This window comes from Hemibagrus wyckioides, linkage group LG16 (assembly GCF_019097595.1).
Source record: "Hemibagrus wyckioides isolate EC202008001 linkage group LG16, SWU_Hwy_1.0, whole genome shotgun sequence".
Classification (NCBI taxonomy): domain Eukaryota; kingdom Metazoa; phylum Chordata; class Actinopteri; order Siluriformes; family Bagridae; genus Hemibagrus; species Hemibagrus wyckioides.
The window spans coordinates 23540475-23555000 of record NC_080725.1 but is presented as its reverse complement, the minus strand read 5'-3'; the positions used below and the strand labels follow the sequence as shown (position 1 = coordinate 23555000).

The window sequence follows — 14526 nt, the reverse complement described above, 5'->3', positions numbered from 1 at the left end:
GTGTGTGTGTTCAGTGTGTGTGTGTGTGTGTTCAGTGTGTGTGTTCAGACAGTGTGTGTGTGTGTGTTCAGTGTGTGTGTGTGTGTGTTCAGTGTGTGTGTGTGTTCAATGTGTGTGTTCAGTGTGTGTGTGTGTGTGTTCAGTGTGTGTGTTCAGTGTGTGTGTGTGTTCAGTGTGTGTGTTCAGTGTGTGTGTGTGTGTGTGTTCAGTGTGTGTGTTCAGTGTGTGTGTGTGTGTGTTCAGTGTGTGTGTGTGTTCAGACAGTGTGTGTGTTCAGTGTGTGTGTGTTCAGACAGTGTGTGTGTTCAGTGTGTGTGTTCAGTGTGTGTGTGTGTGTTCAGACAGTGTGTGTGTTCAGTGTGTGTGTTCAGACAGTGTGTGTTCAGACAGTGTGTGTGTTCAGTGTGTGTGTTCAGACAGTGTGTATGTTCAGTGTGTTCAGTGTGTGTGTTCAGTGTGTTCAGTGTGTGTGTTCAGTGTGTGTGTGTGTGTTCAGTGTGTGTGTGTGTTCAGTGTGTGTGTGTTCAGTGTGTGTGTGTGTTCAGTGTGTGTGTGTTCAGTGTGTGTGTTCAGATAGTGTGTGTGTTCAGCGTGTGTGTGTGTGTTCAGTGTGTGTGTTCAGACAGTGTGTGTGTTCAGTGTGTGTGTTCAGACAGTGTGTGTGTGTGTGTGTTCAGACAGTGTGTGTGTTCAGTGTGTGTGTTCAGGCAGTGTGTGTGTTCAGGCAGTGTGTGTGTGTGTTCAGACAGTGTGTGTGTTCAGGCAGTGTGTGTGTTCAGTGTGTGTGTTCAGGCAGTGTGTGTGTGTGTTCAGACAGTGTGTGTGTTCAGTGTTTGTTCAGGCAGTGTGTGTGTTCAGTGTGTGTGTTCAGGCAGTGTGTGTGTGTGTTCAGACAGTGTGTGTGTGTGTGTGTTCAGACAGTGTGTGTGTTCAGTGTGTGTGTTCAGGCAGTGTGTGTGTTCAGGCAGTGTGTGTGTGTGTTCAGACAGTGTGTGTGTTCAGGCAGTGTGTGTGTTCAGTGTGTGTGTTCAGGCAGTGTGTGTGTGTGTTCAGACAGTGTGTGTGTTCAGTGTGTGTGTTCAGGCAGTGTGTGTGTGTGTTCAGACAGTGTGTGTGTGTGTTCAGTGTGTGTGTTCAGACAGTGTGTGTGTTCAGTGTGTGTGTGTTCAGTGTGTGTTCAGACAGTGTGTGTGTGTGTGTTCAGTGTGTGTGTTCAGACAGTGTGTGTGTTCAGTGTGTGTGTTCAGACAGTGTGTGTGTTCAGTGTGTGTGTTCAGGCAGTGTGTGTGTGTGTTCAGACAGTGTGTGTGTGTGTGTTCAGTGTGTGTGTTCAGGCAGTGTGTGTGTGTGTTCAGACAGTGTGTGTGTGTGTGTTCAGTGTGTGTGTGTGTGTGTGTGTGTGTGTGTTCAGACAGTGTGTGTGTTCAGTGTTTGTTCAGGCAGTGTGTGTGTGTGTGTGTGTTCAGGCATGTTAATGTGTGTGTGTGTGTTCAGGCATGTTAATGTGTGTGTGTGTGTTCAGGCATGTTAATGTGTGTGTGTGTGTTCAGGCATGTTAATGTGTGTGTGTGTGTGTATGTGTGTTCAGGCATGTTAGTGTGTGTGTGTGTGAGTGTGTGTGTGTGTTAAGTGTGTGTGTTCAGACAGTGTGTATGTTCAGTGTGTGTGTGTGTTCAGTGTGTGTGTGTGTTCAGACAGTGTGTGTGTGTGTTCAGTGTGTGTGTGTGTGTGTTCAGTGTGTGTGTGTGTTCAATGTGTGTGTTCAGTGTGTGTGTGTGTGTGTTCAGTGTGTGTGTTCAGACAGTGTGTGTGTGTGTTCAGTGTGTGTGTGTGTGTGTTCAGTGTGTGTGTGTGTTCAATGTGTGTGTTCAGTGTGTGTGTGTGTGTGTTCAGTGTGTGTGTTCAGTGTGTGTGTTCAGTGTGTGTGTTCAGTGTGTGTGTGTGTTCAGTGTGTGTGTTCAGTGTGTGTGTGTGTGTGTGTTCAGTGTGTGTGTTCAGTGTGTGTGTGTGTGTGTTCAGTGTGTGTGTGTGTTCAGACAGTGTGTGTGTTCAGTGTGTGTGTGTTCAGACAGTGTGTGTGTTCAGTGTGTGTGTTCAGTGTGTGTGTGTGTGTTCAGACAGTGTGTGTGTTCAGTGTGTGTGTTCAGACAGTGTGTGTTCAGACAGTGTGTGTGTTCAGTGTGTGTGTTCAGTGTGTGTGTGTTCAGTGTGTGTGTGTTCAGACAGTGTGTGTGTTCAGTGTGTGTGTGTTCAGACAGTGTGTGTGTTCAGTGTGTGTGTGTTCAGACAGTGTGTGTGTTCAGTGTGTGTGTTCAGTGTGTGTGTGTGTTCAGTGTGTGTGTGTTCAGTGTGTGTGTGTTCAGACAGTGTGTGTGTTCAGTGTGTGTGTGTGTTCAGTGTGTGTGTGTTCAGTGTGTGTGTTCAGTGTGTGTGTGTGTTCAGTGTGTGTGTTCAGTGTGTGTGTGTGTTCAGTGTGTGTGTTCAGTGTGTGTGTGTGTTCAGTGTGTGTGTTCAGTGTGTGTGTGTGTTCAGTGTGTGTGTGTTCAGTGTGTGTGTTCAGTGTGTGTGTGTGTTCAGTGTGTGTGTGTTCAGTGTGTGTGTGTTCAGTGTGTGTGTGTGTTCAGTGTGTGTGTGTTCAGTGTGTGTGTTCAGTGTGTGTGTGTGTTCAGTGTGTGTGTTCAGTGTGTGTGTGTGTTCAGTGTGTGTGTGTTCAGTGTGTGTGTGTGTTCAGTGTGTGTGTGTTCAGTGTGTGTGTGTGTTCAGTGTGTGTGTTCAGTGTGTGTGTGTGTTCAGACAGTGTGTGTGTTCAGACAGTGTGTGTGTTCAGTGTGTGTGTGTGTTTAGTGTGTGTGTTCAGTGTGTGTGTTCAGACAGTGTGTGTGTTCAGTGTGTGTGTTCAGTGTGTGTGTGTGTTCAGTGTGTGTGTGTTCAGACAGTGTGTGTTCAGTGTGTGTGTGTGTTCAGACAGTGTGTGTGTTCAGTGTGTGTGTGTGTTCAGTGTGTGTGTTCAGTGTGTGTGTGTGTTCAGTGTGTGTGTTCAGTGTGTGTGTGTTCAGACAGTGTGTGTTCAGTGTGTGTGTGTGTTCAGTGTGTGTGTGTGTTCAGTGTGTGTGTTCAGTGTGTGTGTTCAGACAGTGTGTGTGTTCAGTGTGTGTGTGTGTTCAGTGTGTGTGTTCAGTGTGTGTTCAGTGTGTGTGTGTGTGTTCAGTGTGTGTGTTCAGTGTGTGTGTGTGTGTGTTAAGTGTGTGTGTGGTGTGTGTGTTCAGTGTGTGTGTGTGGTGTGTGTGTGTATCAGTGTGTGTGTGTCTGTTCAGTGTGTGTGTTCAGTGTGTGTGTTCAGTGTGTGTGTTCAGTGTGTGTGTGTGTGTTCAGTGTGTGTGTTCAGACAGTGTGTGTGTTCAGTGTGTGTGTTCAGTGTGTGTGTGTGTTCAGTGTGTGTGTTCAGTGTGTGTGTTCAGTGTGTGTGTGTGTGTTCAGTGTGTGTGTTCAGACAGTGTGTGTGTTCAGTGTGTGTGTTCAGTGTGTGTGTGTGTTCAGTGTGTGTGTTCAGTGTGTGTGTGTGTGTTCAGTGTGTGTGTTCAGTGTGTGTGTGTGTGTTCAGTGTGTGTGTTCAGTGTGTGTGTGTGTGTGTGTGTGTGTGTTCAGTGTGTGTGTTCAGTGTGTGTGTGTTCAGTGTGTGTGTTCAGTGTGTGTGTGTGTTCAGTGTGTGTGTTCAGACAGTGTGTGTGTGTTCAGTGTGTGTGTTCAGTGTGTGTGTGTGTTCAGTGTGTGTGTTCAGTGTGTGTGTTCAGTGTGTGTGTTCAGTGTGTGTGTGTTCAGTGTGTGTGTTCAGTGTGTGTGTGTTCAGTGTGTGTGTTCAGTGTGTGTGTGTGTGTTCAGTGTGTGTGTTCAGTGTGTGTGTGTGTGTTCAGTGTGTGTGTGTGTGTTCAGTGTGTGTGTTCAGTGTGTGTGTTCAGTGTGTGTGTGTGTGTTCAGTGTGTGTGTTCAGTGTGTGTGTGTGTGTTCAGTGTGTGTGTTCAGTGTGTGTGTTCAGTGTGTGTGTGTGTGTTCAGTGTGTGTGTTCAGTGTGTGTGTTCAGTGTGTGTGTGTGTGTTCAGTGTGTGTGTTCAGTGTGTGTGTTCAGTGTGTGTGTGTGTGTTCAGTGTGTGTCAGTGTGTGTGTGTGTTCAGTGTGTGTGTGTTAAGTGTGTGTTAAGTGTGTGTGTGTGTGTGGTGTGTGTGTTCAGTGTGTGTGTGTCTGTTCAGTGTGTGTGTTAAGTGTGTGTGTGTGTGTGTGTTCAGTGTGTGTGTGTGTTCAGTGTGTGTGTTCAGTGTGTGTGTGTGTGTTCAGTGTGTGTGTTCAGTGTGTGTGTGTGTGTTCAGTGTGTGTGTTCAGTGTGTGTGTTCAGTGTGTGTGTGTGTGTTCAGTGTGTGTGTTCAGTGTGTGTGTTCAGTGTGTGTGTGTGTTCAGTGTGTGTGTGTTCAGTGTGTGTGTGTGTGTTCAGTGTGTGTGTTCAGTGTGTGTGTGTGTGTTCAGTGTGTGTGTTCAGTGTGTGTGTGTGTGTTCAGTGTGTGTGTTCAGTGTGTGTGTTCAGTGTGTGTGTGTGTGTTCAGTGTGTGTGTTCAGTGTGTGTGTTCAGTGTGTGTGTGTGTGTTCAGTGTGTGTGTTCAGTGTGTGTGTTCAGTGTGTGTGTGTGTGTTCAGTGTGTGTGTTCAGTGTGTGTGTGTGTGTTCAGTGTGTGTGTTCAGTGTGTGTGTGTGTTCAGTGTGTGTGTTCAGTGTGTGTGTTCAGTGTGTGTGTGTGTTCAGTGTGTGTGTTCAGTGTGTGTGTGTGTGTTCAGTGTGTGTGTTCAGTGTGTGTGTTCAGTGTGTGTGTGTGTGTTCAGTGTGTGTGTTCAGTGTGTGTGTTCAGTGTGTGTGTGTGTGTTCAGTGTGTGTGTTCAGTGTGTGTGTGTGTGTTCAGTGTGTGTGTTCAGTGTGTGTGTTCAGTGTGTGTGTGTGTGTTCAGTGTGTGTGTTCAGTGTGTGTGTTCAGTGTGTGTGTGTGTGTTCAGTGTGTGTGTTCAGTGTGTGTGTGTGTGTTCAGTGTGTGTGTTCAGTGTGTGTGTGTGTGTTCAGTGTGTGTGTTCAGTGTGTGTGTGTGTGTTCAGTGTGTGTGTTCAGTGTGTGTGTTCAGTGTGTGTGTGTGTTCAGTGTGTGTGTTCAGTGTGTGTGTTCAGTGTGTGTGTGTGTGTTCAGTGTGTGTGTTCAGTGTGTGTGTGTGTGTTCAGTGTGTGTGTTCAGACAGACTCAGCACATTTTAAATATTTAATGTTTGATGAACTTTAAGTGTGTTTAGTTGAAGTAAAGAGTGAGATCAGATACCCAGTTAGCTGTTTCTGCTCAGGTTTGAGTTGATGTTGTCTAGTAAACAATAAACAAACCTGCTGGTTATGATGACCGTTTCTAGATAACATAACCAGTCAGCTAGTTCCCTAGATACTCTTACTGAAAAAAAAGTAAATGGTTTATAAATCAAATATCATTAAGCTCCGCCCACCGGCTGAATGACCCGATGTACAGGTGTTAAACATTAGATGTAATGGTCTGTGTGTAATTGACCTGTAGGGGGTAGGGGGCACTCAGGGTCAGCTGTACAGGAATCCACACTCGAGTTTTGACCTCCTGCTCCACCTGGTTGCTCTCAGGAAGGTCTGCTCTCCACAGCTCGCTGTACTGCCCCGCCCGGTCCCTGCTGTACACCGAGAACATGTGACCCTCGGCGTGGTCCTGCTGGTAGAGAAAACTCAAACAGCCGGACATGGGCACCGAGGTCATGGGGGACAGCAGTGTGGCCACTTCCTTCAGAGTCCTGCAGTGGATCGAATCCACGTACATGTAATGACCTGTACCGAGAGCCAGGGTTCAGTGACCAGAACATAATGGAATATAATGTTCCATATAATAGGACAATTTCAAAATCTTAATCCTCCACAACTCAAACACACACACACACACATTACACACAAAACCTCCACAACTCAAACACACACACACACACACACACACACACATTACACACAAAACCTCCACAACTCAAACACACACACACACACATTACACACAAAACCTCCACAACTCAAACACACACACACACACATTACACACAAAACCTCCACAACTCAAACACACACACACACACATTACACACAAAACCTCCACAACTCAAACACACACATTACACACAAAACCTCCACAACTCAAACACACACATTACACACAAAACCTCCACAACTCAAACACACACACACATTACACACAAAACCTCCACAACTCAAACACACACACACACACACACACATTACACACAAAACCTCCACAACTCAAACACACACACACACATTACACACAAAACCTCCACAACTCAAACACACACATTACACACAAAACCTCCACAACTCAAACACACACACACACACACATTACACACAAAACCTCCACAACTCAAACACAAACACACACACACATTACACACAAAACCTCCACAACTCAAACACACACATTACACACAAAACCTCCACAACTCAAACACACACACACACACACACATTACACACAAAACCTCCACAACTCAAACACACACACACATTACACACAAAACCTCCACAACTCAAACACACACATTACACACAAAACCTCCACAACTCAAACACACACACACACATTACACACAAAACCTCCACAACTCAAACACACACACACACACACACACATTACACACAAAACCTCCACAACTCAAACATACACATTACACACAAAACCTCCACAACTCAAACACACACACACATTACACACTACACACAAAACCTCCACAACTCAAACACACACACACATTACACACTACACACAAAACCTCCACAACTCAAACACACACATTACACACAAAACCTCCACAACTCAAACACACACACACACATTACACACAAAACCTCCACAACTCAAACACACACACACACACATTACACACAAAACCTCCACAACTCAAACACACACATTACACACAAAACCTCCACAACTCAAACACACACACACATTACACACTACACACAAAACCTCCACAACTCAAACACACACACACATTACACACAAAACCTCCACAACTCAAACACACACATTACACACAAAACCTCCACAACTCAAACACACACACACATTACACACTACACACAAAACCTCCACAACTCAAACACACAATAAAGTTAAAATATTCTCTGATAAAACATATTCCTTATGTTTTATGTTTTCCTTAGCACCGAGCGCTCTGTAGGTCACTGATTTATCTGTAAAGAGGAGAGCAGGTCAGGGGGGATTTGTGTGGATCTGGCGTACCGGGACCGTCACTGAGTGCAGGGTTGTTTGGAGATCCTCTCCCCACGTACCAGTTCACATTTCCACTCCACTGACTCGCAAAGCCACACAGGTGAGACTCCTCAAAATCACACTCTGGGGAGAAAAACGGTAAATGATGTTATAAATCAGAGTCCAGCTTTAATCACTGTTCATCTCACTAGTAACAAACAAATCATAAGCTCTTATACACTCTTCAGTGAAGTGTTATGAAGTTGAGAGAAGTAGAAAGCTGGATTCATCTCACCTGGCTTAATTCTCCAGAGACTAATTAATATTACATTAATATGAAGCTAATAATATTCTATAAGAGTGTAGAAGTGGAGGTGTGGAAACTTCCTTGGAGTTTAAAATAAAGATGTTTTGTATTGTTTCCTAGAGCAATAAATAATTCCATTTATAATAATTACTAATATATATATATATATATATATATATATATATATATATATATATATATATATATATATATATATATATATATATATATGATAATTAATAATAAATAGTTCCTGGGGAAAACATTTATTAAAACTTCTATGTCGGTTCTAGGATTTTATCTGAAGTCAGTTTCCAAGTAGAACTGCGTTAATAATCTCAGAGAGCAGAGAAGATCCAACACCAGCAGCAGAACTTCATCCATGTCATGAGCATCATCTGGGTTTATTAAAGACATGCTGATGGCCATAAACACACAATAATACTTTAAATGTGTGTGTGTGTGTGTGTTTTTATATCACTGACCGATGCAGTATTTATCTGAAATGTTGACCTCAAAAATGGACACACTGCTGTTTTCAGCTGAGCCTCGTCTACCCTCAATCACTATCTACAGCAAACACACACACACACACACACACACACACACATACACACACACACATACATACACACACACAGACACACACACTCACACAAAATACAACACACAAAACAATCAAATATTTATTTGAAATGTAAATATCAGAAATGATAATACGAGATCTTTAAAAAATCTAATTAAATAAAGAGGAGAATAAATCTGACCACATGACCTCTACATTGACATAATATACAAACTGTGACATAATGAACATGAGGGTTACGCGATCATTTTTATTGTCCTTTAATCCCTCACTGTAGCTGATCCACTGTGTAAATGATTACCAGCTCTTCTTCTCAAATCTCTCACCTTGTAAGTTTCAGTGGAATTCTGCAGGTCTATGGTGGTGATGGTCCAGCTATCAGAGGAACTGCTGGACGACCAGAGCGTGTGGTCAAAATTCTCTCCCTCTGAACGAGAGAGAACCTGAAGTGAGGCATTACCAGTGATCTGATAGATGAGGCGGAGACAGCTCCAATCCTGCAGCTCCAAATCAGGACCCAACAGAACTGCCTTGTCCCCATCTCCCTGCAAGGTTGCATCCAGAGTGATGAAATGCTCTAAGAGGGCAAGAGAAGAACATTGAGTCAACAAGAGAACTGCAGAACAACACAGAGGAACATCACATCTACAGAGGAACATCACGTCTACAGAACATCACGTCTACAGAGGAACATCACATCTACAGAGGAACATCACATCTACAGAGGAACATCACGTCTACAGAACATCACATCTACAGAGGAACATCACGTCTACAGAGGAACATCACATCTACAGAGGAACATCACGTCTACAGAGGAACATCACATCTACAGAGGAACATCACATCTACAGAGGAACATCACGTCTACAGAACATCACGTCTACAGAGGAACATCACATCTACAGAGGAACATCACGTCTACAGAGGATCATCACGTCTACAGAACATCACGTCTACAGAGGAACATCACATCTACAGAGGAACATCACGTCTACAGAGGAACATCACATCTACAGAGGAACATCACGTCTACAGAGGATCATCACGTCTACAGAACATCACGTCTACAAAGGATCATCACATCTACAGAACATCACGTCTACAGAGGATCATCACGTCTACAGAGGATCAACACGTCTACAGAGGATCATCACGTCTACAGAATATCACGTCTACAGAGGATCATCAGGTCTACAGAGGATCATCACGTCTACAGACGATCATCACGACTACAGAGGATCATCACATCTACAGAGGAACATCACGTCTACAGAGGATCATCACGTCTACAGAGGAACATCACGTCTACAGAGGAACATCACGTCTACAGAGGATCATCACGTCTACAGAGGATCAACACGTCTACAGAGGATCACGTCTTCAGAGGATCATCACGTCTACAGAGGATCATCACGTCTACAGCGGATCAACACGTCTACAGAGGATCATCACGACTACAGAGGAACATCACGACTACAGAGGATCATCACGTCTACAGAACATCACGTCTACAGAGGATCATCACATCTACAGAACATCACATCTACAGAGGAACATCACGTCTACAGAGGATCATCACGTCTACAGAACATCACGTCTACAGAGGATCATCACGTCTACAGAGGATCAACACGTCTACAGAGGATCATCACATCTACAGAACATCACGTCTACAGAGGATCATCACGTCTACAGAGGATCAACACGTCTACAGAGGATCATCACGTCTACAGAGGATCATCACGTCTACAGAGGATCAACACGTCTACAGAGGATCATCACGTCTACAGAGGATCATCACGTCTACAGAGGATCAACACGTCTACAGAGGATCATCACGACTACAGAGGATCATCACGTCTACAGAGGATCAACACGTCTACAGAGGATCAACACGTCTACAGAGGATCATCACGTCTTCAGAGGATCATCACGTCTACAGAGGATCACGTCTACAGAGGATCAACACGTCTACAGAGGAACATCACGTCTACAGAGGATCATCACGTCTACAGAGGATCAACACGTCTACAGAGGATCACGTCTTCAGAGGATCATCACGTCTACAGAGGATCATCACGTCTACAGAGGATCATCACGTCTACAGAGGATCACGTCTTCAGAGGATCATCACATCTACAGAGGATCATCACGTCTACAGAGGATCATCACGACTACAGAATTTCACGTCTACAGAGGATCATCACGTCTACAGAGGATCATCATGTCTACAGAGGAACATCACGTCTACAGAATATCACGTCTACAGAGGATCATCACGTCTACAGAGGATCATCACGTCTACAGAGGATCAACACGTCTACAGAGGATCATCACGTCTACAGAGGATCAACACGTCTACAGAGGATCATCACGTCTACAGAGGATCAACACGTCTACAGAGGATCATCACGTCTACAGAGGATCAACACGTCTACAGAGGATCATCACGTCTACAGAGGATCAACACGTCTACAGAGGATCATCACGTCTACAGAGGATCAACACGTCTACAGAGGATCAACACGTCTACAGAGGATCATCACGTCTACAGAGGATCAACACGTCTACAGAGGATCATCACGTCTACAGAGGATCAACACGTCTACAGAGGATCATCACGTCTACAGAGGATCAACACGTCTACAGAGGATCATCAGATCACGTCTACAGAGGATCAACACGTCTACAGAGGATCATCACGTCTACAGAGGATCATCACGTCTACAGAGGATCAACACGTCTACAGAGGATCATCACGTCTACAGAGGATCAACACGTATACAGAGGATCAACACGTCTACAGAGGATCATCACGTCTTCAGAGGATCATCACGTCTACAGAGGATCACGTCTACAGAGGATCAACACGTCTACAGAGGAACATCACGTCTACAGAGGATCATCACGTCTACAGAGGATCACGTCTTCAGAGGATCATCACGTCTACAGAGGATCATCACGTCTACAGAGGATCATCACGTCTACAGAGGATCATCACGTCTACAGAGGATCATCACGTCTACAGAGGATCATCACGACTACAGAGGAACATCACGTCTACAGAATATCACGTCTACAGAGGATCATCACGTCTACAGAGGATCATCACGTCTACAGAGGATCAACACGTCTACAGAGGATCATCACGTCTACAGAGGATCATCACGTCTACAGAGGATCATCACGTCTACAGAGGATCAACACGTCTACAGAGGATCATCACGTCTATAGAGGATCATCACGTCTACAGAGGATCACGTCTTCAGAGGATCATCACGTCTACAGAGGATCATCACGTCTACAGAGGATCATCACGTCTACAGAGGATCATCACGTCTACAGAGGATCATCACGTCTACAGAGGATCAACACGTCTACAGAGGATCATCACGTCTACAGAGGATCATCACGTCTACAGAGGATCATCACGTCTACAGAGGATCAACACGTCTACAGAGGATCAACACGTCTACAGAGGATCATCACGTCTACAGAGGATCAACACGTCTACAGAGGATCATCACGTCTACAGAGGATCAACACGTCTACAGAGGATCATCACGTCTACAGAGGATCATCACGTCTACAGAGGATCATCACGTCTACAGAGGATCATCACGTCTACAGAGGATCATCACGTCTACAGAGGATCAACACGTCTACAGAGGATCATCACGTCTACAGAGGATCATCACGTCTACAGAGGATCATCACGTCTACAGAGGATCATCACGTCTACAGAGGATCATCACGTCTACAGAGGATCATCACGTCTACAGAGGATCAACACGTCTACAGAGGATCATCACGTCTACAGAGGATCATCACGTCTACAGAGGATCACGTCTACAGAGGATCATCACGTCTACAGAGGATCAACACGTCTACAGAGGATCAACACGTCTACAGAGGATCATCACGTCTACAGAGGATCATCACGTCTACAGAGGATCATCACGTCTACAGAGGATCAACACGTCTACAGAGGATCATCACGTCTACAGAGGATCATCACGTCTACAGAGGATCATCACGTCTACAGAGGATCAACACGTCTACAGAGGATCATCACGTCTACAGAGGATCAACACGTCTACAGAGGATCATCACGTCTACAGAGGATCAACACGTCTACAGAGGATCATCACGTCTACAGAGGATCAACACGTCTACAGAGGATCATCACGTCTACAGAGGATCAACACGTCTACAGAGGATCATCACGTCTACAGAGGATCAACACGTCTACAGAGGATCATCACGTCTACAGAGGATCAACACGTCTACAGAGGATCATCACGTCTACAGAGGATCAACACGTCTACAGAGGATCATCACGTCTACAGAGGATCAACACGTCTACAGAGGATCATCACGTCTACAGAGGATCATCACGTCTACAGAGGATCATCACGTCTACAGAGGATCAACACGTCTACAGAGGATCATCACGTCTACAGAGGATCATCACGTCTACAGAGGATCAACACGTCTACAGAGGATCATCACGTCTACAGAGGATCATCACGTCTACAGAGGATCAACACGTCTACAGAGGATCATCACGTCTACAGAGGATCAACACGTCTACAGAGGATCATCACGTCTACAGAGGATCATCACGTCTACAGAGGATCATCATGTCTACAGAGGAACATCACGTCTACAGAATATCACGTCTACAGAGGATCATCACGTCTACAGAGGATCATCACGTCTACAGAGGATCAACACGTCTACAGAGGATCATCACGTCTACAGAGGATCATCACGTCTACAGAGGATCATCACGTCTACAGAGGATCAACACGTCTACAGAGGATCATCACGTCTACAGAGGATCAACACGTCTACAGAGGATCATCACGTCTACAGAGGATCAACACGTCTACAGAGGATCATCACGTCTACAGAGGATCAACACGTCTACAGAGGATCATCACGTCTACAGAGGATCAACACGTCTACAGAGGATCATCACGTCTACAGAGGATCAACACGTCTACAGAGGATCATCACGTCTACAGAGGATCAACACGTCTACAGAGGATCATCACGTCTACAGAGGATCATCACGTCTACAGAGGATCATCACGTCTACAGAGGATCAACACGTCTACAGAGGATCATCACGTCTACAGAGGATCATCACGTCTACAGAGGATCAACACGTCTACAGAGGATCATCACATCTACAGAGGATCATCACGTCTACAGAGGATCATCACGTCTACAGAGGATCAACACGTCTACAGAGGATCATCACGTCTACAGAGGATCATCACGTCTACAGAGGATCATCACGTCTACAGAGGATCAACACGTCTACAGAGGATCATCACGTCTACAGAGGATCATCACGTCTACAGAGGATCATCACGTCTACAGAGGATCATCACGTCTACAGCTGCCTTACAGCTGTTATTTAATCAGAAATGGCTGACAAACCAGAAGCAGCAGATAAATGTCTGGTGCCAAGCTTGCTCAAGAACAGACCTGAAATATTCAATCCAAAAATATTTGTTATGTTCTCCAGATGGACAAGGACATGTTGTGCATGTGAAGGTTGAAGACTATTTTATCTGATGAAGAATGAAGATATTTCTAATAATCACATTTAATCTGCAGATTCATGAAACTTCTTATTTTTGTGGTTTCTTGTTTGTAGCTCATTGTTTCATCATGTTTCCTGTTCAGATGTTTCCTTACCTTTAGGGTTGAGGTTCCAGCTGAGAAAAGCTGGATCTGCTGTGTAGTCACACATGGTCTTCTCAAAACTGCATGAACCTGCTAATATCTTCCCTCGAGCCATGGCTGGAACACAACCAGACAATCAGACAGCAGACTTGGACTGACTTTCACCTCTTTTCTTCCTCATTTTCTTCCTGTTTTAGGTTTTGTACTCACCGAGAATGCTGAGGAAGACGTAAAGAATCATCTTCTCCTGAGTGAAGATCTCCATTCTCCTCAGCGTGTGTTCAGCCTCAGCTTCAGACAGGAACTGATGTGTCCTCTCCTAAACTGAGCTAGTCTTCAACTGGGAGCTGTCTGTCTGTCTGCCAGAGAGTGAAGGGGAGGAACCAAAACAGAGCCAGAGAGAGGGAGAGAGAGAGAGAGAGAGAGAGAGAGAGAGAGAGAGAGAGAGAGAGAGAGATAAAAGAATGTCTGTGGTAATATAAATAACCCGATCCAGATTAAAACCAGTTGTGTGGTACGACAGGCTCATTCGTCTTTCTTTCTTTTTTTTCTTCTGCATCTTTATAACATCATTTAAATCATTTAATATTTTTATTATATTTTATAAATCTGTTT

General features: G+C 44.7%; 1 protein-coding gene across 1 annotated transcript in view; it reads right to left on the bottom strand.

Moving 5' to 3' along the window:
• The window catches only part of mamdc2b (MAM domain containing 2b), a 30021-nt gene extending 15751 nt beyond the window's left edge, over window positions 1–14270 (bottom strand). The window contains exons 1-6 of the mRNA XM_058412683.1: window positions 14122–14270; window positions 13924–14028; window positions 8535–8785; window positions 8108–8192; window positions 7346–7459; window positions 5579–5862 (exon numbers count right to left, since the gene is read on the bottom strand). Coding sequence (XP_058268666.1) covers window positions 5579–5862; window positions 7346–7459; window positions 8108–8192; window positions 8535–8785; window positions 13924–14028; window positions 14122–14176 — 894 coding nt within the window. The 5' untranslated portion in view covers window positions 14177–14270. The remainder of the gene's footprint in view (window positions 1–5578; window positions 5863–7345; window positions 7460–8107; window positions 8193–8534; window positions 8786–13923; window positions 14029–14121) is intronic.
• Between the last annotated feature and the right edge of the window lie 256 nt (window positions 14271–14526).